Genomic DNA, 25470 nt, shown 5'->3' on the forward strand with positions numbered 1-25470 from the left:
ACAGATGAGGCCGTTTACTCAAACTTCGGTGAATGAACACGCTGCGATGTCGGTGGTTTCTCAACCCATCTCTGTTCTGTTTGTCTGAAACTCAAACAATGTCTGCGCAACCTTGCATTCCTTGGATTGTATTCTTCCTTGTAAGCGGTTAAGTAGACAGAAGAGAGGGAAATCTGTGGCATCTGTCCATTTTCTAACAGACGAAAGCAGAGAAGCAGCTCCGACCTCGACATTTGACAAGCCTCTCAACCTTTTAAAGGCATCTCCTCTGGGCAGCGAGGTGTGAGACGGGGAACAGGCAGAAAAACAGGTTCTCGGTGATAAATGGCAGTCCCGGGTTGGAAAGTGTCTCCTTTCTGACAGGGGATTGGTCTTTGTCTTGAAATGCGAGCTGCCTCTCCGCAGCTTTTTGCCAGCTTCTCAGAGGCTCTAACTTTCAACGGGGCAGAATGGGGAAAGGTGGAGGGAGGAGAGAGAGTTATGTTACAAGGGGATGCCTCGGGGTGACACGGAGGGATAAAAAGATTTGAGTAGCTGTTGCTGTCTGTTAAAGGGGATTACCATTTAATTAGAGCCTTGGTCAAGGATACTCCAACCGGTATATTTAACAAGAAGAGCTGTCTCTAACGGTCCAGAACTAAAGCCTTTTAATATCATTATGCATCAGTGAAATAAGAGCTGCTCTATTAAATAAGAGGAAACACGCTTATAATTGTGTGGAAGTTTTGGGATGGGTGTCTAAACTTAATTAACCGCCAGCCTTTGTGTCATCAGTGGTTTTTATTAACTTACTGCATTCTGAGCCTTTCTGTGAGACATTCTAGACAGCTGTTGAGCTGTAATTATACAGTATCTCTGAATTTAAAGCTGATTTTCTTTCATTTGCTGCCATTCTCTGCGTCAGAATTCCCCCTTTTGAACAACCATGGCTATTTGAAAGACATGACACAGATTATAGAGCTGAAAATATTCCCTCTTTTCTTCTCTCAAAGTGTCACTTACATGCTGTGTGAAACTGGGAATTCCAGGGGCATAAGAAGCTAATTTTGCCATCAGGAAAATGGAGTGAAGACCTATTGTGTGTAGCTCACGTGGTCCCTCAGAGCCGGCAGCTGAGACATGTAGAAACTAACATTTGCCTCAAGATCCGTCTTCTGAGTGTCTCCGCCTGTTTAAATGAATTTCACTGGTGGGGGAATGCTGACCTTTCATGTGCTGTCACCTGGGATTTTGTTTGCCTTGGCTCAGTCTCACAGCGAGCGCTGTACGCAGTGTCCTCAGGTGCAGTGTGTGTTTGGTGTGAAGGAGAGGTTGCTTGTGCCAGGTAGTAAACCAAAACACGAAGCTGGCTACACAGCATCCATTTTCATGGGTCACAGATCCGTGCACCTCTCTGGCACACTGGTGCAGTCCCTGCTGTGCCATCAATTGCACTTTGTGGGAAACCACAAAAGCGAACACATGCACCCAGAGGATGGAAGCGCTGAGCTCCAGATCTTGTTTACTTGCAGTAAGCCTGCAGGAGTCCTGTTATGTCAGGTGACGGGTGCAGTCCATCCAGTTCGCCCCACCGCTTGTCATTGATTGATGTGGAGGTTGTGTGGGCTCATTTCCGTAGTAAGCTCCAAGTGTCACAGACTCCTGGCTTTAGTGATCCCTACATGCACATACATGTATGCATAGGGTAGCCTCTGTTTGGTCTCGGTGTGACCCTCATTGTGGTAAAAGCAGGCAAAAGGCAGTCCTTTGGAAATTCATGTTACCTCAACAAGGGGTGGTGTGACTCACAGGATGCAGCCAGTTACCTTTTGATATGCTTTACCGAAACCGTGACTGTGTCTCTTGTCATAATTAAGAGCCCTCTAAATGTTTACCCCCTGCACCTCATCTAAACACGGACAGGATGAAGCACTTAACCTGTGGCTGCTACATCTGGGAGATCTGTGGGAGATTCCAACTTTTTTTTTTTTTTGTCAGACATTCCTGCTGGTAGAACTATGGTTTCCTGGGCTAATGGATATTAGCCTTGAGGTCGGGAGAATTCACCGTCTCTGTTCTCGGAGGGCTTTGATCAGCCGGACGAGACCAAGACGGAGTCAGCAAGAGTCCTGAGTTCTGCAGCCGACCATGAGTGGATGAGTCTCATTTGCTGCAACACAGTTGTGCAGCTCAAGCAATGAGAAAATTGGTAATTGGTGTTGAAATCCTTGCTTCAAAACCATCCGAATGATCAAAAGAAATTAAACGTTTCCTTATAAAGTGCTTTTTTCCTGCTATTTCTGCTGCTTTATGCTGTTGCAAAAGTCTAAAAATGCCATCTTAGATTGTGAGACTTCTGAATGGGATTGCTCACGATACTGTAAGCAAATGCTTAAGTGGATAATTTGTCACAGATGGTTCATTTTTCATACACATACAATACATACACTGTATTCCTTTCCTCTGTCTTGGCATTTGATAAAAGTTGACCAAAACTTGAACTGAGCTCTGCTTGTATGTAATCGTTCTGAAAGAAGCACACAAATCTCTCAGCTTGTTTGTGGAGCGTTAACAGTGAAAATCGCACACGATAAAAATCCTGTTGAAGGTAGTCGAGTTCATCTTTATTATGCTGAACATGTCAGGTCTCCATAGCGATCACTGGACTCTTCTCCCAGTATAATTAGCCCTGGATCCCTAATGCCAGTGTGGCTTGTATAGATGATACCACTTATAAATGCTTGCTATGCATTAGTCTGTTAATGGACAACACTTACAAAGCAACAGCGCTCGGTGTTCTCTCATTAATCCTCCATAATCAGTACAGGTAATGTGATCGAAGCTTTTACCTTGATGTATTCATATGATGGCGGCTGCTGGAGTGCTGCTTTTTTTTTTTTAAATAATTGAAGCATTTTACTGGTGCCTGTCACTTTTCTCTTCTCCTTTTTATTTATTTTTTTGTGCCATGTATGTTTCCCATCCTACTCTGAGCAAGCGGTTACCCACACTAATGTAGAACGGGTTGAAAGCAGAACCACTGTTGAGACCTCATTCAACGCATTGTAGGGTGTTGCTGGGTTTTCAAGTCTGACACTCTTTCACTGAGGTGCAGAGGAGCTCGCCCCAACACATATTCCTCCAGTACGCAAACAGGCTGTGAGGTACATACAAATGAGCTCATAATCCGTGGTTTTGTCTGTCAATTCCCTCTTGGTTTAATCTAAGGGGGGAAAAAAAACAAAAAAACAGTCAAACCCAGTGTGTACACGTGTATCTGCGTCATTCCTGTGTTCCAGTCAGCATTGGTGCATATTCTACACCAGTATGAGTTGGCGTCCGGTAAGAAGACACTCAACTCATCCCCCTCACATTGTCTTATTCAACCGTCTGGACTGCTCCCAGTTCCCCCTCAGCCTAGATCCTGGGAAAAGAAAAACATTGTTCATTCTCTGTGCATAACTGCAGGAGGTAGTGTGTAACGCAGGAAGTAATTAGAGCTAATTATTCTGCTTTAATCATGGGGGGGGGGGGGGGGCATCTACATGGCTGCTTGCCTCACTGCTATGACTGGTTAACCAGCGTTTTCACCATATAGGTGTTGTTTATTGTGGTTTATTATTCGGTGTGATTAAGAGGCAAAATATGCAGCAACTCTTTGACCTGAAAGTGTGTCGTATAATCTAGGATAACCTCAGCTGCATTGGATGCCAAACAACTTTTTAATTTGAACTCCTGCCCTTGTAAAGCTGTTTTACAAAGCTTTACAGTGTGTTATTAAGTTTTAGTTTACGCGAAGTTCCCTCTGTTGTACATCATCACATTACACATCAGATAGAATTTTTTCAGCATTTTTTTCTCTCCAAATAATTAAATTTTAAATCGGTTGTGCAAGAGAAAAGCTGTCTTTGTTGCAAAGATTAGCCCTCTGGATCTACGTTTCCACGGCACACAGGAAATAATCTATCATGTCCTACACGCATTAGAGACAGCAGATGATAGGTGGTGTCTACTCTTGATGCCAGGACTCACTGGCAGGAGTGTCGACCTCATGACTTGTTCACGAGTACCTGGGGGGAAGTGAGCCCTAATTGCCAGGGGGAAATGGGATGGCCTTACTGGGAGGTTTCTATTGTAACCAAGGCAATTAAGTTGGCTTCTTTTATCTAAGCGTCTCCTTTGAAAAGAGACATTGTACTTAGCTGCTCAGTGAGCAAGGACTGAGCTGTTAGCAGCCTCATATCACTGCAGTGCCAAAAAGAGGTGTGGAGGTGGGGGGTTTGGGTGTTGGATTGTTGTTGGGACGCCACAGATGCAGTGTTCCTGATTGCCTGACCGTGTCGCGACTCCAAGGCTTGCTAAGTGAAAAAGACTTCCAGTTCTTCAGTGCTGTCAAGACCAATCTGCTTTGGGATCCCTGTTCTCCGGCAGTTTGATACCAGCAGATTCTACTCCTGAACTGTTTGAGTTTGCAGTGTTTTAGCTCGAGCTTTACGCACGGAGTGTGAACTCACTTTATTGCCCAGTCAGTGCAGTGAGCTGCTTGATCCTCTGCCTGACTTCTTGTTGCTCTTTTTGAAGGCTGAATGCTTTTAGAATGATTTGAAATATGCCTGCAGGGTCTTGGCTTAGTTGAACTAACAACATACCAAAATCTGTCCAATTCTTTACATCTTTGAAAGAGGTAGATGTGTTGAGTCAATGCCACGAGGGGCGGGGGGGAAGGCTACAGTGAGTCATGCTGGACACTAAAACCAGGTTGGGGGAACAATGGGAGACCTGAGGAGGAGGTGATGAGACGCTCGTCTGTGAAGTCCTGCAGCCAAGCATTTACGATAGTCCTCCTGCATTTCTGCTTCCCACTGGAGTGGAAAGGAGGCCATGCGGTACTGAGGGAAGCCAAGCTGTGCTGGGCCAAGGCATGTGGAGGAAGAGGAGAGATCCAAGGAGCGGTGGGGGCCGACACCCCACACTCTGAATACCACACTGTGAAAGAGGAACTGACAGCCACAAATTAATTCAACATTTCAATGAATCATCTCTTCATTTGGTATCACTAATCCACAAGTCCTTTCTTTCTTCCCACTTCTATCCTCCTCCCCCTGTACCCGCGCCACCTTTTTTTTATTTACACCCTCCTCCAACTGTCCAAACTTCTAAAACTCTTGGACGCCTGTAAAGAACCTTTCTGCTGTGTTGCACATCTTTCCTTTCCTCCCACTCATCTACATTTAATTAAAACATCAGAGACAACACACGGGTGTTGGGGAGTGTGAACAGAGCCGATCTTTAGGGCACATATGGCACTCTATTACCCTGACCTACTTTTTGAATTAATCACTGGATCCTAAGGGAATTTTTATAGTACTTTTGGGTCAACACTGTAGACAGAAAACTGATTAAGCTTCTAATTTGTTTGGAGTAAATGTGGAATTTTCACTTTTATTTGGAGAACTTTCTGCGTAAAATAGGTGACGCACGGCTCTTGAGAAATCAGAGTTACTGTATGTTAAACTCAAAAAAATGTTTTGAGTCAAAGTTTCCTTCAAAGCTTTTTTTAAAAACTCACAATTATGCAGTTTACCAACCTCGGATTCTGTCTGTGAACTCGAGGCTTCAGACGGCATTTAACAACTCGATGGATAATGTCAAAATGACTTCATCGTTCTCCAGTAGACAGTCCTTTATCTTAGTCTGTTCTTTCCATAGCCTACTTTTCTCCTTTTTGCACTCCGATTGGTTGAATAATTAGACTGCAGGAAGGCTGCGGAGACTATTGGGATGCATCAGCAGTTTCGCCACGTTGAACAGAAATCAAATCAAGCTGTGAAGTATTCTGAGCTTGGAATCTTCTGAGAGCTGATTTTTGTGGCAAAGAAACGAGAAAAGCTGAGACTGTCCTTGCAATAATATCCTTCCCATCACTGGAGGCCAATAACCTTCCTAATGAAACATTCATCATGGTTTTATTACCTCACAGAGGGTTGTGCCTGTGTTGGGTGCATGGTGCCATTATTTCAGAGGCATGTCTCTATTGAATGCTCATGGTGCCAAAAGCAGTAATGGTTCTTTAGAGCTCTCGTAGTGCAGGCCGAGCCTTCCTCCTGCCCTAATGCCGCTCACTCAAGGACAGGAGCTTCACGGTCCAGTGGCTCTCTCTGTGAATACTTATCATTGTCCCTTTGGTTTGAGGGAACTCTAGAGTCTGGCGTTGGACATGCTGGCTGAGGTTCAGGAACTCTGCAGGGCCAGAGATTAGCAAGGCATGGCAGGATCCCTGATAACTGACACCCTCCACGCAGGCATCTGAGCCTCTCTCCCATCCCAATAAAGACTACAGCCACAAAGACGCCTTTCAGCACCAGGCACGGTGGCGCTAATCCCTAAAGCACAAAGGCCTGAGCCACCGATAGCATCTAAATAACTCCTCAGTAAATGTCATTTGCCTGAATTAGCTGTATAGTATCTCATGTTGTTGGTGGATTGCGTTGCGAGGTGTACATAAATATTTGTGCTTGTTGTGATTTCCACTGATGCTCTGTTGAGTGGTGGCGCTTAATAAGTCACGAGGTCGGGTCGCCCGCTGAGATGGTTGGCCACCGGCTGTTTGGCCTTGGGTTTTAGGTCAGTTTAGTGCCGCAGCTTTGTCTGAAGCAGCTTTAACATTCATGTGGCATCAAACCGTTGGAGACCTCTTGAGAGGACATTTGGATGGCGCCGAGTGGATGAATGCGTACAATCTATACAGTATATATCTTTTATGTAAAACTGCCTCTGGGCATTACTTATAGATGGAGGTTTGATGGTCCGTGCTGCTTTTTTGTGACTGAAAGGGTAAGGAATCAGTGATGTCTCAGAGGACATTGAGGCCAAACAGCAGAAGGCAGCCGCTCCTTTCTGCTCCAATATGAATATGTTATTCACATGGTTGATGGAAATGCAGCAAATACTCACTGTAACCATTTTTTTAGTTGGATAAAGTAATTGAATACAACATCCGAAAAGACTTAAGACACTAAGACTAAAGCAGACTCTGAGGAGAGGAGTGTCTTGAAGATACAGGGACCATCGGCTGTCTTAGCAAACAAATTACTCTTAGCTGACCTTTGACCACTGAGTCTGCCATTCCCAGCAGAATCACTGTCCATCCACTGGTTGCTGTGGAAACGTATGTCCGTGAGAATTTAATACGATCCATTTATCTTTCAGTTGGTGACCTTTAAGCCTCTCCAATAACCAGAGGAAAAAGCATCCCATCTTTTTATAATGTGTCTCGCATCCCTTTCGTTCGTAAGCCCATCATCCCATTATAGGGGCATGTCTAGGTTTCCCTTAGACAAGTCCTTGAGCTACACGGGGCTGCAGATCAATACATTTCACAGAAAATATGAATGTGTATACAAGACTACGCATGTTCCCTGTTTTCCCACAGGTCCTAGATGAATTTCAGAGTTTGAAAGGTGGGGTTTACACACTATAGCACCACGTCCCTCAAGGCCTCGGTTCAATAGGACTGACACCTGATAACTGGAGCAGGGCTGTGTTGTCAGCCCTGTAGCCTGGTTTCTGAGTTGAGGCCAGATGTACAGATATATCAGGCAGTTAATGGACACCCAAGATGGATGAAACCGAGGCCTGAAACCGTATATGCAGATACCCCTGCTCTTACTGTGTATTTCAATCCATTATTGTTTGACATTTGTTCAAAAAGCTTCACTGTTTTTCTGCTGGGAAAGATAATTTTGGCAGCAGCAGGCAATTTGAAAGTCATGGGGAAAGGGTCAGTGACTGAAGATCGCACAGCCTCTGAAGTCTGTGAAAAATCATTAAATCACTGGAGTCTGGAGGCAGTGGTCATCATTGATGTGAGGAGAGCTGCTCTTTGTGATACTGATACACGGGTGGAGGCCAGACAGTTACTGATGACAATCAACAGTGAGGGCTGCCTTTACACCTCTTTACAAGCCGATTTATTGAGCATTCTTTCTTTGAAGATGTTTAAACGACACTTCCCACTGCTTTAGGACCAACTTGTTAATTTTGCAATGAGGCAAGAAGGAGATAAGGAAAAAATGGCTCTTTTCCATGTGAACTCTGAAAGTCACAAAAGGAGAGCGAATACTCTCACTTTGTCTAATGAATGTGCATTTTAATTGATACTAAAAATATTTTCCATGTTGTAGCAACAGAATTTGCCGTCTTTACCTAAAAAGTCATGTTACGATCACCATTTTCACGTCTTCTTTCACTGTTTGAAGCTTTTTTCTGGCAGAACGGGGGTGATTGCATTGGGATTTAGTCTTAATCACATCATCTTGTTGCATCCCTATCGTCGGTGGCACCTAAGTGGAGAATTAACGTGGAAAACGGTTGATCTCTTACCGCTTCACCTCGAATATTCAATTCAGGCACTGTTATGAGCATCAAGTGAAATTCATGTCACGGGTTTAGTCTCAAATGCTGCGGCACATCTGAAGGCGCCACTGATCTAAAAAAGCCATCCACCCAATTCAGTGAAATTAGAGAGGCAGCTGCAGCTCCAAGTTGTTATGGATGCGATATCTGTGCTGTGTATTTTTCTTGACAAAGCCCAAAGGCAAAACAGTGGTCAGTCAATCTGTAATTGAAATTGTTTGTCAGGAATTTTGTTCCACAGCAACTGTAGTTGGACCAGCTCTGTGTAAAAGGACAGATCACATAAGGCTGCATATGTGCTGTATTGCCCTTGTAATGGGTTCTCCCCTTTAAGCTGGCAGAGCTGGCAGAGACCAAAAACCTCCCTGCTGTCGTTCTTTCTTTCTTTTCTTTTTTTTTTTTTTAATCCTCTTATAAATAGGCCACTGTGTCTATTTTACAGGCAATAAAGCAATGTGTGCTTAGCATCTCTGTTAGGTTTAGGCGATGAACAGGAGGGCTCCCACGGTGGCGAAGATCTTGTTTTTAAAGATGCGCTCTCTCCTCTCACCCGTCCTGTCTTATAGACAGAGCGAAGGGGAAATTGTTTCCTCTCTGCTCATGGGGCTTTTAGAGCTTATGGTTGTGCATCTTTTAAAAGAATTGTTCCTTTGAGGCAAAGAGAATGCGAGAGCGGAAGATTTGTTGACCTGAACTGCTCCTTCCCAAAAGAAAGCATTATCCAGAAAGCCTCTGGTTTGGCCCATGAGGCCACTCGCGCTTCTGCTGTGAGGTTTATGCTCCCAGTGCTGATGTGCTGCAAATCCATTACAGTCATACAGTTTTCAGTGAATATGAAGGATGAATCAATGGCTCCTGGATCGGTCTAATCACTGTCACACTCTCCATTCAGCTGCAGGGGGGTTTGTGGGCCAGCAGGCATCTTGTGCTTGTAGCTGTGACATTATGTGAGAGGTACATTTAGGGAAATGCCTCTCAGTGTCGTAAGAGTTAGTGATGCTGTGAGATCGTATGCAGAGAAGCAGAAAAACAAAGCGGGTGCTGACAGACAGAAATCCTCCTCTGTTTGTGTCATTAACTCTGAGTTGCTGTTGAGCCCGTGGCTAACGTTCCTGTTTTCTTTCCCTTTCTCCTCATGTCTGCTTTGACCTGCTTGACGTGGCCAATTCCAAAGGTAAGCTTAAATGCATTTCCAGTCCCCCCCACCCACCTGCAACCTAAACTCGTTTACTAAAGCTCGTAGCGTCAGTATTGCCTGAATGCTGCTGAATAGAAGTGCTCACTTGGTTCCTGCATTGACTTGCTGAGTTTGTGTTGCATTTCGGATTAAAGCGAGGAAATGTCTGAGCTGCTCCTTGTGTGTTCCCTCATTTAATCCGATAATGAAAAGGCTTACTAAAAACAAAAATTGGTGACATCATGTGATTTTAGGCAACAGCCTTGGAGCAGCTTCATTACTAAGGCCTTTTTTCCATGAGTGTTAATTTAAAGAAACAACAACTTGATTTATATATGAAAAATGATATGTACTGGTTGACATATAAAAAAAAAAACACATCACTGACAAACAGTGCTACGAATGATTAACCAAATGGGATAATAAAATGAAATATTTTCAAGTCCAGTCCAATGTGAGAGTAGATTTAAAAAAAAAAAAAGTTTGGACAAAGTCAATCAGACAAGCTTTCCTTATTAACTTATATGTGATGTGACTGCCTGTGTGTGCAGACCATCCCTTCTCTGCCATGATGTCAAACTTGCTTCAGTTTAAGTAGGTTAAAATATACTTAGATGTCCATTAGCGCATCCGGGCAGATTGCCCAGTGCAGCCTATATTTGGGGAGAGCAACAAGCTCTCTTTGCCGAGGATAATCAAAAGTGACGAACGGGCAAAAAAAAAAAAAGGAAAACATGTGAAAGGCAATCAGTGGAGCACTGATGTGGCAGTGATGACGGGATGGCAGCTTACCCGCGGTCTCCCAGGCAGACAGGGGAGCGCAGACAGGAAACGGCATTGTCCAATCGTGTTTAAAGACGAGACAGGCTCTGACAGAGAGACGGGGAGGGCTCCGGCTTTGCACACAGGTAATTGGCTGTCGGCATGGGAGATGGCACAGCGTGAGACCAAATTCTTTATTCCAAACTCGCTCTCCCTTCCTCTTCCTCTTCTCTTCCTCCCCTCCTCACCTTTTAGAGAGGTTCTGGTAACAACAGCTGCTGCCCCGCACCCAGTTAGTATTCACACACAGCCAAGCAAGCCAATTAAGGGGCCTTTTAGCGTATAATTGTGCATCTGTGGTTTTCCGTGTGTCTGTGTGTGTGTGAAGGTGTCATTTCGTTATGTCTCAGGGGGTCGCGCCACCTCCTGCAGTGAGGTGTCTTTCCCCTGAGTGTGAGTGACAGTTCACTCGGAAGGAGGTCATTGTGCCAGTCAGGCCTCACTGGTTTTCAATGCTGTTTACATTTAAGGCGAGAAGAGACTAGTCTGTTATGTTTGTGTGGGTGTGTGTCTGTGTACTGAAGACTGAATAACTCATAACACTGCCATTCTCATCATTTGTGGGAAAGTTGTTTTTGAAGGTTACAAGTGAAATTCTAATAGTCTGGCCAGATTTATGGAGGGGGGGGAGCAGATTCTGTGTTGGCCTCAACTTATTTGAATAGCCTTTGTTCAAAGCAAGAAATTGCTAAATAGGAACCTCTTTGCTCTTCCTGTCGCGGTTTGGACATAAATCGCAATGATCCCATCTGATTGCAGTTATTTTTCATAACAAGAATTGTTTCCACTTCTGCCCCCTTCTTTTGCTCTGATTTAGCTACATTTGTTCGAGGTACTTAACTTATCGTGGGAAAACACAACGGCACCTCTATTAGCCCATTTTGGGCTGGACTTTTATAAATTTGGCATCCTTTGAATTGCATCCCTGATACACATTCTTATACACCTTATCTGACATGACGCATCCAGGAACAAAAGCCATTTTCGCTAGCTGTTTTACTACTTAGTTGCACTTGTGACCCTTAACTCAATTATTCTGTGATATTCAGGAAGAGCTACGAAGAGGAATGCTTCCTGTACTTAAGGGGTGAAAGCATCTCTCCATTATGAGAGGAGAGAGTTGTGCATTCAATCTCGGACAGACTATGCACATAGTCTTGCACGAGTAAAGTGGCCACATATCTCACCCCATATCTAAGGCCAGTGGAACAGAGCGTTTAAAATAGATTATGACTTGCAGTAGTTTGCCAGTTGTTGTCATGGCTGTAACTGTTTTTGCTTTGTGTTAAATTACCAACTTGAAAAACAAGAACTGATATCAAAAGGAAAAACCGGTTACAGTTTAATTTCAATAAGTGCTGTCATGGCTTTCATAGACATACAATCTCACAAGCACCTCGTCACAGTTTCTGTGGTAAACGGCCTTCGTGTGATATTGCTATCACAGGCAATTAGTGGAGGCTAGAATTTTCTGACGACTTGTTTAGGTTTGAGGTCAATAAAGATGAGTTTTGGGGTCAGTTATTCATTTCATATCAGTGTGACTTTTTGACTTTCATATTGGTGAATATCCTGCTAAACTACTTGGAAATGTGGACAAAGAAACAGCAAATGTACATTTCCAGCAGTTGCACAAGGAATCTTTCTTCCCTCTCGCCTGCAAAGAAATCTGCACTGAGCCTTGAGCTCAGAGGGGGAGGGAGCTTGAGTTGGCTGGTCAGGATCACCGCTGGCCTCGCTGCAGTCTGTAAATCCAAACAGCGGCATCCTCATTAGAACTGAGCCTTGAGCAGAAACAGACCAACTATTTGAGAGAATGCTGTCCATTTTATCCCCAAGATACAACCCAGATCATCCCCGAGCACAACCGGCATCCCAGTCGTGACCTGACTGGCAGAAAAGAAAGCTTGAGAGATCAAGCATCAGCATACATCAATCATGATTAACTATTTTTGCTTCCTCAGGTCTTACCTGAGGGCGATGCAGCCTTCTCTCTGGAGCTTTGCCTCCCTTTTTCCTGTTTCAATCCCTCCATTTCTGCCAATTTCAGTACATTTGATATGAACATTTGTAGAACAGATGTAGAGTTGGATCCCAGTGGCAGTTCTGCTTCAAGCTGTTTCATGCTCTTGGAATCTTAAGGGATTCCCACACATGTATGGCTGGCTGATGGAAACCTTCCTGTTGTGGTGCTTTTAAAACCCAACATCTCACTGATGGCTTTCTGGGGTCTATGAAGGTGAAAGCTACTGATTAGAAATGATCTTTGAAGTTGAGCAGAGAACTCTGACATTTGTCCAGTCGTGCACAGCCTTAAAGCCCCCTTTGTGTTGCCATGGGTTGCGCTCATCTCTGAGGGAGTTGGTGCTTCTGCCCTATCTCAGATCTTTGCTTTCACTTTGTTGGTGTATAGATGCCTATCAACAGGCGTAGCATCAGGATAAGAGCCACAATGGCGAGGGAACAAACATATCTTTTTCTATCCAGAGGCCCTGAAGTCTGGAGAGCATATGTGAGCGCAGAGGAAAGTGGTTCAGGTTGACGCAGCGTCTTGTGTCTTGTGCACCCGCAGCACAGAGACACGAAGCTCTGAGCGTCACGATTGTTCATAGAAACAACATAATCACCTGAACCGTGTTCAGCTCAACCTGAGCAAGTGGGGGAAAAAGACAAGTGGCTCGTGTTGCCAAGTAACACAGTCAGTAAGTGTTAGTGTTGTTGTCTATAATGGTGGCTTTTGTAGATAACAGCAGAATGAAGGTACAGGGGCAGGCAACATTTAAATTCACATGGGACATTTTGCACCGTCATGTGCAGGAATTGCTTTTTTTGAGTATTTTTTTTTTTAAGCTACATGAATAAGTAGTTTATCAGAGGCTGGAAAGTGTGGGCTGTAATGCGAGAATACACACTGAGTAAGGAGAACTGATTTAAATGAGCATAGACCATACAAGGGATCACTGAATCTGATCTCTATTTGACATTTCTGGCAGTGAAGGAGACACTTTTGTCTTTTCTCCTGATACCTCCATTTCCTTTCAGCCCCCCCCCCCCCCCCCCCCCCCCCCCCCCCCCCCCAATACTGTAAGATGCCGCATCTGTTCTAATGCAAACATTGACTTAGCTTTGAAAGCAAAATGTAAGCCTCGCTAGGTGTGAGCCGCACCCTGCCCATTCCTCTGTTATTCAAATAATTGGAGGCACTCCAAATGTCACGAGCCCCCCAGGGCACTTACAAAGCTATCCATTGAGAGGTGACTGTGGGACTTATGCTTTGCTGTCATTATGGCACATCATGGCAAACACAGGGAGTCGTTGCATCTAAACACCAAAGAAAACTAGTTTAAGTTATTTTAGGTGTTTAGAAAATCACTGTCAAAGAAATCTGTGTAGCTTTACTCTTCTAAACCATCTGGTTGTTGATGCCGTTAAGGCCCCAGATGACCTCGTAACACTTGACTCTTATTATTCGTCTCGGAATATTCGGTCGCAAATGATGTAATGACAAAAATGTGATCGAACTAATCCCTTGAAGTAGTGAGAAAAACAGACTCATGCTATCGCATATCGGATGGTTATGATTGTTTTGAGCGAGAAGGAGACAAAATATAGTAAAGGATTAAATAACCCAGCGTCACTCCCCTCATTTTCTTCCTTGGCTCCTCTCATGGCTTTTCAAACAGACCACCTGCTGCCTTGCAAACATGATGTCACAGCGAGACTTCTTAATTAAAAGATAATACAACCTAATTATAATCATTTGGTCTACAGATGCATGAAAAACACAAAGATCAGTGTTTGACCTGCACACTCATTAGCTCATAATGCCATGCCTTTGATGTCGGATTTCATTCCGACTACGCACATTCTCATTAACTTTACGGCTCGTTTTTTTTTGTTGTCTTCTCTTGTTTTTCGATCCGGTCGTGTGTTTTGAATTAAGGAGGGTTCAGCATCGCCGTGTTTTGATGTCGCTTCTTAAATATTGGAGCAGCAAAAGCATCTGTGAGCAGCCTTAAGGCTGCATGCAAACCATAGTGGAGATGTCTCACAGTAACTTCCTGCTCTGGTGTACAGTCGCTATATTCATGCAAACACATATTTGCACCTATGTGGTCCGCATTCACAGAGGCCTTTCTCACAGCCAGAGAAACTCCATTGACTGCATTTACAGTAGGCGTCTGTCCTGAAAGGTTGTGGCCATTTAACTGTGGTGACTGCACTGAGCTCACTCTGCAGAGCAGTGCCAGATTCTGCTTGGAAACCTATACCGTGGAGCTGACTGGTCTCGGTAATGGCCTGAGTTGAGTTTGTTTGATTCCCTCCTGCCAGCATCAACATCTGTGTGTGTGTGTGTGTGTGTGTGTGTGTGTGTCAGAAGATGGCAGCGATAGATCCAGAGAAAACACATCTTAAATGTTTCTTTTTCCCCCCAGATGAAATGAAAAAAGGTAGGCATGTCGCCTTCTTGCCTGAATTTGTTTGTCAGATTTGCGTTTTTATTTTGAGTGCATTGACTTAGAACAAATACAAAAAAGAAACACTTCTACCATTGCTTTGATGAGGACAATCCAGACTGCTTTTACCAGAGAAAGCAGGAAGCTTTTGGAGAAAGGCCTCTTTCAGTTGGCCAGTTGCAGATGCACAGTTATTGTGTGATAGAGGCTGAGATTTAATGCAGTCCTTATTGTTTCCCGGAGCTGCAGAGAGTGATTGGAAGAATCTGAATGATAAGAATGGTAATCCTCACCCATCTGTCTGTCATTGAGTATTAAGTATGTCATCCTTGTAATTGATCTCATAAGATCAGGTGATTGATACTGCCCCGACGCCTTTCCCCTCAATTATCATGATTTCCTTATTAGGAGCTGGTTGTCATAGCTGAATCCTGACATCTAACTGACCTACAAAAAAAAATAAAAATCGTAAAAGTCAAATATAACAATGTATCTCTCATACACTCTCTACTCTTCCTCAAAGTGACAGAATAACGACTGTAACAGACTCTGCTCTGGTCTCGGTGAAGCAGAAAACCCCAAATCTTTCAACATAATGATGGAAACAGGCATTCGGGCTCTCGTCTTCTCCTTTTTAGTGTAAACGTTTTCCCTCCTTATCTTGGCTCACTCCCCTCCATTTCAGGGTATTTGCCAGGGGGATCATAAAGTGCCATCACATTCTGGCTGGCACTGATGTGTGGACATGGCTGAAGAGCAGGCGTTAGCCAGAGCTGCCTGCAGAGAAGAGAATGGCATTGGCAGGCATGGATTCAGCACCCATCTGCTGCCAGAGCCAGCAAAGGGAACTATCATTCATTATCACTGATGCGAAACCAGTTCCTGTCACTGAACTGTTTCCCTACCAGATCTGCATGTTTGGCTTCGGGTGGCGCAATGTGGGTATTTTTCCAGTCTCTCTTTTTAATCCCTTGAAGACGTTCATCCTCACAGATCGCATTTCAGAAGACGGGAGACTTGGAAAGAGTATCCCGCTGCTTCCAGCTCGGTTCTTTCTCATATCTGTTATATTACTCTGTCGAGGCCGCGTCTAACCCTGCAGCCAGCTTCACTTTTTCAACGTCTTTTTTATTTTAACAGCAGACTCTAATCTGCAACATCTATCTGACTTGTGTGTTTTGTCTGGCTGCAAGCTGCTGAGCTCCTCTGTTCCATTCTGAGTTAATCTTCCATCTTTTGGCTCATAATGGTGGAAAAATATTGAATGTGACCCCCGATGTTTGACAGTACTGTTTCTTTATATTTAGTTTTCTGAAAATAAAAAAAGTGCTGTGTTAAATGCCATTCATGCTTCAACGGGGCAGTTCTAGTAAACGGTTTGATTCGGGCTTTCATGTTGCCTGTGAGCGGAGTCTTTGTTTTGTATTTTCTTTGAGAAGAAGTCAGACATGCGTATCAGAAATGGCCGCCTTTATTCCTCACTGCTGCGTGTTTTTAGTTTTCCTCTAAAAGTGCCTTCATTACTGGATTAGTGCCCACTTTTTCAGGACCAAAGAGACAAGTACGGCCCAACCTGCCTTACCTGAATAAAGCCTAATCCTTCTTAATCTAATAATTGCTCCCATATTTTCCCCTCGTCTCAAAAGAGCACAGCTGCAGGGGGACGGCTGTGGCTCCAGATTGCTTTGCACCATGGGTAATAATACCCACAGACCCTTTCATGGCCAGGATCAGATCTGTGGACACTGCAAAAGGTTTTTCACTGTCATCGTTCGGGCGTTCCAGACAAATTGCATGACCTCTTATCAGTGCTTCATCCGTCTTTCTCCCTCCCCCCCCCCCCCCCCCCCCCCCTCCCTCCGTCTCTGGCAGCTCACGTTCTGTCCTCGGGAACACGCAGGTGACGTGGGGATGCATTACGCCGCCTGTGTTTCAACAGTACGCCTTTTATGAGTGGGTGTTGAAAATTTGTGAGAGCTGGCTGTGCTCAGATGTCTCCATTTTAGACGCAGCTTGACAGTTATGAAGCCTGGTGTGGACGGACGGAGCGACGGAGGCTGATGAGCGATGTGGCTCACATCTTCTTTGAAGGGCTCCCTCACGTGTTGTGAGCTCCGTCCGTTTAGAGCTACGTAGCACGATGTGGAATAATCTGAATGAAAGGAGTCAGTCCTTGGTCGGAAGTATCATTTTTGATATGCAAAATCTGTCATGACATAGATTTTTACTTAAAGCACTGCATTTGTGTGGCATTTAAAAAAAATCCACGCTTAATCGGAGCGTTTAACACAGCCTGGTTAAAAGCTGATCGGTCTGTAATGGATTCTCCTGTCACTGTCTACACTGGCTGAACTGGTCACTCGTCCTGTTTCAGGTCTTCTAGTATGAGTACTAATAAGGTAGTAATATCTCAGGATATTAATATCTCAGCGGATGGGTGGGGCATAGCCAGCACTTTGATGTTGTTGACCACCTCCCAGCTTGCTTATTCAGAGATTTATGGCTGATTCCCCACCTCCCACTCACGCTGCTATGCGAGTGTTTTTATCATTTTTCCTGACATGGAGGCCATATGGAGCCCCTCTTCATTTCAGAGATAGAGGTGCGCTGGCAAGCAGAGACTCATAACTGCACAGGAGAGGTGGCATAATTCTGTCAGTTTTCTGAGCACAGTTAATCCGTCATCCAGACCCATTCTGATGATAAATGTAACTTTAAGAGTTGTCGAGTCGAGGATCACTTTCGAAACTCGACTCAGTCCCAGATGGCTGCCGCTGCTTTGTGGGAGAGTGTTGAAGAAAAAGCGTAGACTCTGATCCACCTGGTGAGTTTGCATGCCTGTTGCCATGCCAGCGTTGCCTGGTAATAAGCTTGGGAGCAGGTCTTTGTCTCGTTGGTGCAGATCTGGCTGCCTGCCGTCAGAGGTGAGACGCATGAGCTGATAGGGATCTCGGGGAGGTTTGCTGTGATGAACGTTTTTGCACATGAACTCTGCAGAGTGAGATCCCTCCGCAGAGCAATTACCTGACACAATGAGAGCAGCAGTTGAATTTCGGTGGCGTGTGTGCATACTGCTGTCACAGGTAAAAAGGCAACCAGGCGCTGCTGCTTTGAACACGGTTTTCAATTAGAAGCAGTGGAATGAACACAGATGGGCTTTGCAGAGAATACCTGAGGTCAGTTTTTGGATGGAATTGGAAGAGACGGCAGGGTACGGCTGCTTTTGTATTATTTAGATTTGGTTAATCTCGATGGTGTGTGTTCTTCTATAATGACTGAGATTGAACAGTTTGAAAGTTACCCCGTGAGAAGCTGGATAGATTTTTTTTCTTTTTTGATCTCATGCCCTGGATTACAGCTGAAAATATGAACCTATTATTCCTGCTGTTGATCAAGACTTTTCCCTTTTGAATCTCATTCAGTAGTCTGAAACATTTCTTGAGTCTGAACCAGCAGAAACATGTCAAACCTGAACCGGTTCCAGTTGCTCAAATTTCTGTGTTTATCACAGTAAATTGAGTACATTTTTGTTGTAAATGAAACACAGAATCTCCCTCTGCTCTTCCCTCTTTATTCACCTCTCTTTTTTTCTTTCTTTCCTTTTTTTTTAGGAACAATCTCCTGTTTTTATTCTGTAAAAGCTTAGCGAGATGAGTCGGGCAAGCCGAGCTGTCACTTCTTTTATTATAGTTTGATAAACACACTGTCCCTTGTGTGACTCCATCCTGTTAGATGTCAGGTTAAATAATGCGGCCTGACCTCTTTGTGTGTGTTTCATTTCTGCTTCACGCACCGCTGCTCTGTCCGTATTCAAGTGCTATTACTGGCATGCTAAACTGTATATTAAAAGAGAAAAAAGAAAAAAGGAAAAGACACTGACTAAACAATCACCCCTAAAAGGCACAGTTAGCTAGTTAAACTCATTATGGACATAGTAACGGTGCTTTGTTTATAGACCTTGAGACACTTTTCTTGTATCTCCTCAGTTCCCGTCTGACGCTTTGTGCTTCAATATTTTCTTTGAGACACTCATGTGGCCACATGTTAAGTGTGACTTGTCATGATATCATAGTCATAATACATCAGTATGCATTAATCATGCTGCCTCACCTGTTTCATGCTCCGTTTGTTTTTTTCCACTGTGTTTATTGGGCCATAAATACTACTGAAAAGACTAGCATTAAGTTTCTAAGGGAGCCAGCACGGTGCATAGAAACACTGCCACGCACACGCACACAAATCAGGTTATTTGTCGACAGGCCATGAAAGCTTTGTCAGTTGGCCTTACTGCTTCCCATGACTTTAACTGGAGATGGGAGCGGCGGCTAAGCTGTCTGACATCTCGGTCCGCGCAGCTGAAGATGAAGCCATCAGCTGGCTGTCTCAGGCTTTTACTTCAGCTCTTAAAAACACACTTGGTCTCACTGTGACAGATGGTTGTCAGCATCTGTCTGCAAAAGCTAATATACCAATCATTCAAGAAGGCGCCTTTTTCTGAAGGAAAATGTAATCGTTTGTTTATTAATAAAAGCATCTGGCATATGCCTCCAAAAAAAAAAAAGAAAAAGAAAAAGTTAATTGGAATGATTGTCCCGTAGATTACAGCTAATGAGTTGAATGGGGCCACATTCGTCTTTTCATCTGGAGTGACAGGATGTTATGAATAATGAACAATGCAGCGATGTCTGCAAAGTGTTCTGCAAAGATTATAAACAACCTAAACAAGACTAAATTAATTCTTAGTTTGATAGAAAGGTTTCTGATTAGTCCAGATTAAACGGGTTCACATCGCTTGACTCTGAGGACCCATTTCCGTTGAACAGATCTTGAAATGAAAGGCTACGGAACAATACGGTTCGTGCATCTTTTGTCTTCCCAGTGGGATAAGGGGAAAAGCTTATTTTTCTTCACCATTTGACATCCACCCTGGCTGCGTCAGCTTGGCATTCAGGTGAAGCAAGAAAAAACAAGAACTGCTGAAGCCAAGAACATTTCAGGAGCTGAAAACATGATCTTCAGTCCCGCCATGCCTTTGTAGTTCCAGAGATTTTGTTCAGGATAATCTCATTCCTTCAGCCTGCAGACGAGCGGGCTGCTTTTTGCTGAGCTGGTTGTTTTCAATGTGTGAAGTTAGACTTCAGAGGGCTGACATTGTTTGGAGTCTCGCAGCTCTCGTCCTTAATTGCGTTGTGTAGATTTTTCAGCACGCCAGAGAATGGAATGGTGAGTTTGAAGTGATCAACCATGTTTGTTGTGTCTTCATTAATAATGCCAGTAGAGAGGGAGATGACATTTCTCACTAAATACTTCAGATTGTTGGGTCTAAACTCCTGGGTATTTCAGTGTTTTGATAGAAATGTGCAGCACTTTATCCTGAGAGCCTGGAAAATGTGTCTCTGAGGCACTGAGATAAATATCTAATGGCAGCCACGTGGAACACTCCAATCACTGTCTCACGCTCTGTCAGCAACACTCCGCTCTGCTCCTCCAAAGCTCCTCGTTCCGCCGCCCCATCACTCAAAAACATTTCAGAGCAGCTGTCCCATGTTGACACGGTGTGCTAAGAAGCTCTTAAACCCCACACGAAAGGGCCATTTGCGCTGCCACAGCGGGTGTGCCTGGAGCCGAGCATTTGTGGGTGCTGCCGTTGGACGTCTGTGCATATGTGCCGGCGTCTTCCACTCCGACCTGCAGCGCTCAGGCTCAGGCCTGTGCCTCTTTTCCTGGTTGCCGTCACCCAGCAGGGGCGTGTTTGAGGAAGGTTTCACAGATAACATTGTGGAGCGTGTTGGGCTGCTGGAAGCGCACGATCCCGATTACAGGATCTCCACTGATAGCATCTCTGACTCTGCTGCACAGAAGGAATTCGGATTCTTAAAGTGATCGTTTCAGAAATGTCTTTTTAACCTGCAAGTTTAAACACTTCTGTGGATGTGTTCATCGCCAGTTTGTCTTAGCTGGATTTTGACTTTATTGTTGATGCACACACTCCCTCCCATGCACTGCCTCCGACACAGTTTCTCCCTTTCAGTAAGAATTGCCTCTTCCTGCCTGTGGCAGCAGACTAAGTTGTGAAGGAGAGAATGGAGGCTGCTGATGAGCTCATTATGGTGAGTTCTGGCTGTCGGGTTGACTTGAATGTAACTTCCACCTGACAGCCCTGACAGCCGTGCCAGGCTTAATGGGGTCGGAGAATCCCACTGCACAGAAATTTCACCCGCTCAGCGCTTTCTATCATATCTTTAACCTACTTTCTGTCTCTTCCAATGGATTTCCAGATGTGTTGATTGAAATCCAAAGAAACTTGAATTTTCTCGAAAAAGTGTTGAACTATTTATAGCTTTTCCTCTTTGCTTTACAGTTGCACGACCAGCCGAGGCTTTTCTTTCTTTTTCCAACGTTGTTTGAAGTCTTTCAAAATCAGAAATGATTAGGAACAAAAGCACTGTTAGCGAACAAGAGTGTTTGAAGGATTACAAATGTACTAAACTTGCTTTCAGTTTGATTATATAAAATTGAAAATGGGGGATTTAAGTGATGGACCGGTGGAAACAAGCCTCTGAGAGCAGCTGTCTGAGTGTTTTAAACATAAATGTACTCGCGTATTATTCCTCAGTGATCATGAGCAGATAATTTTCTGCTTCTAATCCTGCATCAGTGGGCACTGTTCTCACTCACCGCCTTTGATTACACATTGTTCGACAGGCTCCGCCGTCGCATAGACTGGTTTTAGCCTTCAGAACCTCCCCATCTTGCTTTGTTTGCCCTTTATCTGGAACTCTGCCTTTCAACTTGTTTCACTTTGAAGTGTATGGAAAATAGCAGCATGGATTTGGATAGCATTTGCCCTTCTTATCTCTGTGAAATGCTGCTCTGTGCAGATTCGAGCATTCTCCGTCCTTCGGCCTTCACGAGGCTACAAAAAGCGTGGCCTAATTCAAGTATCGATGTGGTCTGACAGACGCAGCTTCTGTGAAATTTGGGTGACTGTGTAGTAGAGGGGATGAGCGACGGCGGCCGTGGCTTTGTCCAGATCACGGTGTTTATATTGTGTGTTTTTTCTTGTGCATCTCTTGATGTGAGCGTTTAAGCTGGAAGGACTGCAGTGTGTTTGAGAGATGTAGGTCATGGTGCCGTCTATGTTTGAACAGTACAGTAAACTTGGCAGACTTCTTCAAATGCGATAGTCTCACTCCCCCCTCCTCCTCCTCTCTTTCATGTCTGTCATCCTGTGGTATGTGAAACACCTTATCTGTCTGCGCTGTCTGCTGGGACTTTTCCCGGAAGTCATTCCTCACTCGCACAGAACCTCACGGTGCATGTCAGCGGCCATCTCGAATGAACCCATCCGTCGCATGCCGCAGCCCCGTTGTTGTCGCCGCCAAAGCTCACGGCTGCGTGTGTTGGAGGCTGGCACGCTACCTCAGCTCCCAGCTGTAGGTTTGGCCCGATGGCAGAGAGCTGTCTCTGCACGTTGCTTGATGGATTGTTTTAGGTGGATGTCGGGGATGATGGTGCTGGTGTTTCCAAGCCATCTGCTGCCTGTTATCCCAGTTTTACACAGATGGAACAAATCTACTGCTTCAGAAGGGAATTGTTACAGGCCATTAGCTTATACAGTGAAGGAGTTGTAACTCTCTTTGGTGCAATAAATTATGTGTAGAATTTGTACTAGATGACCGTTCAGATGATGTGAGAATTATTTATGACTTGTTTGTTGTTTTTCTATTTTTTATTTTTTTTATTCATACTCGGAGCAGATAAGTCATCCATTTGAGAGACTTTTTGAGAGATTTTCTTCTCTCCGATTGATGTAAATGTCAAAGCCGCCGGTAAGAGTCTCACTTTCTGAAGAAAGGACTTCTTAACCTTATTAAACTGAACACGTTAGCCTTGCAGGGATGAGTTTGAGCGCTTTGCATAACAAGCGCTGTTCAGTTTTCCTGCACCAACTGATCTCTGCTGCACATCTGCTGCAGCGCTGTTCAGCTGTTGACTTGAAGGAAATCTTTGCAGTTTATGATCTTACTGTGTCTTGCTAGTATTACCCTTAAACAAGTCAGTGCTGAATAATGTATCAGCCATTTCCTTTCTAGGACTGGACTGTGCTTTACCTGCAGTTGCTGCTGCTGACCTTTCCTTTTTGCTGTTGATAGCCAGAATAGGGATGGCTCTGGGATCAGTCCTATTAATTTGATAATATACACATATCTCTTATTTTCCCTCACAGGACATGCAAGGCATTGCTGCTCCTAGTATTCGATGATCCCCCTGCCCTCCATTTGTAATGCAGTCGCGTGTAACGTCATGTATGAGGGCATTTTAAGGCAGAATTTACCCTTTTGCCCTGCCAAACTAACAACAGCCTCCCTATAATGGTGTCCTGTTTGAGCAGCCCTGCTGCACCTAACTGTCGGCTCACAGCACCTGCAGCTGGGACAAAGGTGAGCCTGATGAAAAGATGTAAAGGACACAGAAGAGAGTGGTGGGATGCGGAGGGTCAAAGACTGAAGGATTAACTTGGCTCATCCTCAACAGGCTCTTTGATTTAACATTATTGAAAGATGTTTTTTTTTTTTACTAGACTCTGCCCTTCTAAGAGGCTATGAAGACCCACAAGCGCACACACACACACACACACAGAGTCACGCAGGTGTAGGTATGCATAATTGACTCTATCAGTGGACCGTTCCTTGCGATAACAAACCTTGACATCGGGTATGATAACATTGTGTTGCAGAGGGCAGATGAGGACTTGCACGGACACCCTTTGGAGGATGGATGTTCAAACATGGAGGCAGCGTGCGGTTGGAGCCGCTGCTGGGTTTAGATCAGAGCCACCCAGATTTAAAAAAAAAAAAAAAACAACCTCTCTCGACAGTCACAAAACGGCTTGTTAATAAAAACCTATTGGTAAAGTGAAAGAAAAAGGTTCTCGTAGTGGTGTTTTATAAAACACTATAATGTAGTAATATGTCTATATATTATTATATATTATACGCAATTAGTGTTCATTGAGACGTAACGCATCTGAAATTAAGTTAGAAAATGAAGTAACACATGGACCTCGAACAAATACCATTTTTACTCTATTCTACTGTTTTTTAATGTTCTTTCCACCTCCCACAGCTTTTGCTTTTGATTCATGCAACATTCAGTCAAACCTGCCTTTACCGTCTATTTGGATAGGACTGAATCGAGTTCCGTCTGTTTATTCATACATCGCACTAAAGCTGTCATTTTCTTCAGTTGCACGAGGGTAATGGGCGGGGGGGGTAAATGGAGCAGAAACCAGAGCTTGTTCACAGCGCCGTGGGGTAAAACAAAAGATTTAAGTGTGTGAGGATACAGTGTGTGGGCAACACATCACGTTTTGTTTGAAATGCGCGAGCTGATAATACGTGCGACTGTCGAAGCACGAAGAGGAAAAAGTACACTCTCCATGTTGGGTCTGATCATTTTATGGCCAAATAATTCACAGAAAACCATTATCGTCTAAACATCACATTCTTCCACAGGGCTAAGTGGTTGCTGCACACTTTATGAACGGAAAAAGCTGTAAAATGTTAACAACGGCCCCTGTCTAATCAACTTGTCATTTACTTTCCCTTCTCTTTTCTTTCTTTTTTCCCCCAGTTCTGTCCATCCAGGCTGCTGCCATCCAGTTCACCAAGGAGCCCAAGTCCCAGGATGCCTTGCACGGCCGCAGCGCAATGCTCCGCTGCGAAGTCAGCGACCCGGCCGACATCTCGTACCACTGGCTTCACGACGGCCAGTCGCTGAGGAACGACGAGAGGCGCTTCCAGGAGGGCAGCAACCTCAAGTTCACCGCCGTGGATCGGCGGCTGGACTCGGGGAACTTTGTGTGCGTCGCAGAGAAAGCGACCACGGGAGAGCTTCTCCAGTCCACCAATGCCTCCTTCAATATCAAGTGTGAGTGTTTAGTTTCAAGCTCCTCTCGCCCCTTCTTCAAAAAACAAACCCTTCTGATTTCTTGAGTGAAACTTGCCACGTGACGGGGTTTCATAATGGCAGCAGGACAAAAAAAGCAAAACAAAAGTCACCGTTGTCCATGACCGTTGTAAAATATGTCCATGCTGTACGCTTATCCAGTGTATTGATTAAGGCTGTAAACCCAGGCTTGGTCACCGTGGTGATGGGCATCATGTCCCTTGCCAAAAACTCCGTTATTGCTCGAGTAATTTCTCCGTGCCGTTTTGACGAAGTTTCATATGCCATCACGCTTTCCAACATTTCGGTTAACAAGCTGTGTTGATGATGTGATCCGCTGCTAATTGCCATTTGAGCCATGCAGTTATCATGTAAGGCTTTATGGTGCTTTTTAAATGTTGAAACAAGTTTGTGCTGTGTAGCATCCTCTTTTTACCAAATATAATTCCACACAACTGATGAACTTCTCCTAAAGTTTCTTTAGAATATCCAATTTTTTTCACATCGCGATTTTATCGCCAATGCAATTAATCGGGTAGTATGAGCTGGAGGAATGTTTCCACCTTGTGGCCTCGCTTTTTGTGGCTCTCTTTCTATTAGAAACTGGATATGTGTGCCACCAAGCATGTGTTTCTTGTTGCCTTTTTTTTTCTTCTCCTCTCTGTTGTG

At 44.4% G+C, this 25470-nt stretch overlaps 2 protein-coding genes across 4 annotated transcripts in view; one reads left to right on the top strand and one right to left on the bottom strand.

The window, feature by feature from the left end:
• ptk7b (protein tyrosine kinase 7b) overlaps nucleotides 1-25470 on the top strand; it is a 59581-nt gene that overhangs the window by 13708 nt on the left and 20403 nt on the right. For 2 of the 3 annotated variants that reach the window (XM_072391308.1, XM_072391309.1), the window contains exon 3: nucleotides 24487-24783. In XM_072391308.1, the coding sequence (XP_072247409.1) occupies nucleotides 24487-24783 (297 nt within the window). Of the gene's footprint in view, nucleotides 1-20894; nucleotides 20961-24486; nucleotides 24784-25470 lie in introns of those variants that run through there. The other variant, XM_072391310.1, reaches the window with a different exon arrangement.
• Nucleotides 22053-25470, bottom strand: part of fhip2a (FHF complex subunit HOOK interacting protein 2) — a 57374-nt gene continuing 53956 nt past the window's right edge. Inside the window, exon 18 of the transcript XR_011917029.1 lies at nucleotides 22053-22071. The gene's annotated coding sequence lies outside the window, so the exon portion shown is untranslated. The remainder of the gene's footprint in view (nucleotides 22072-25470) is intronic.

The sequence above is a fragment of the Leuresthes tenuis genome, unplaced genomic scaffold (genome assembly GCF_036924035.1).
Source record: "Leuresthes tenuis unplaced genomic scaffold, fLeuTen1.0.hap1 SCAF_8, whole genome shotgun sequence".
Classification (NCBI taxonomy): Eukaryota; Metazoa; Chordata; class Actinopteri; order Atheriniformes; family Atherinopsidae; genus Leuresthes; species Leuresthes tenuis.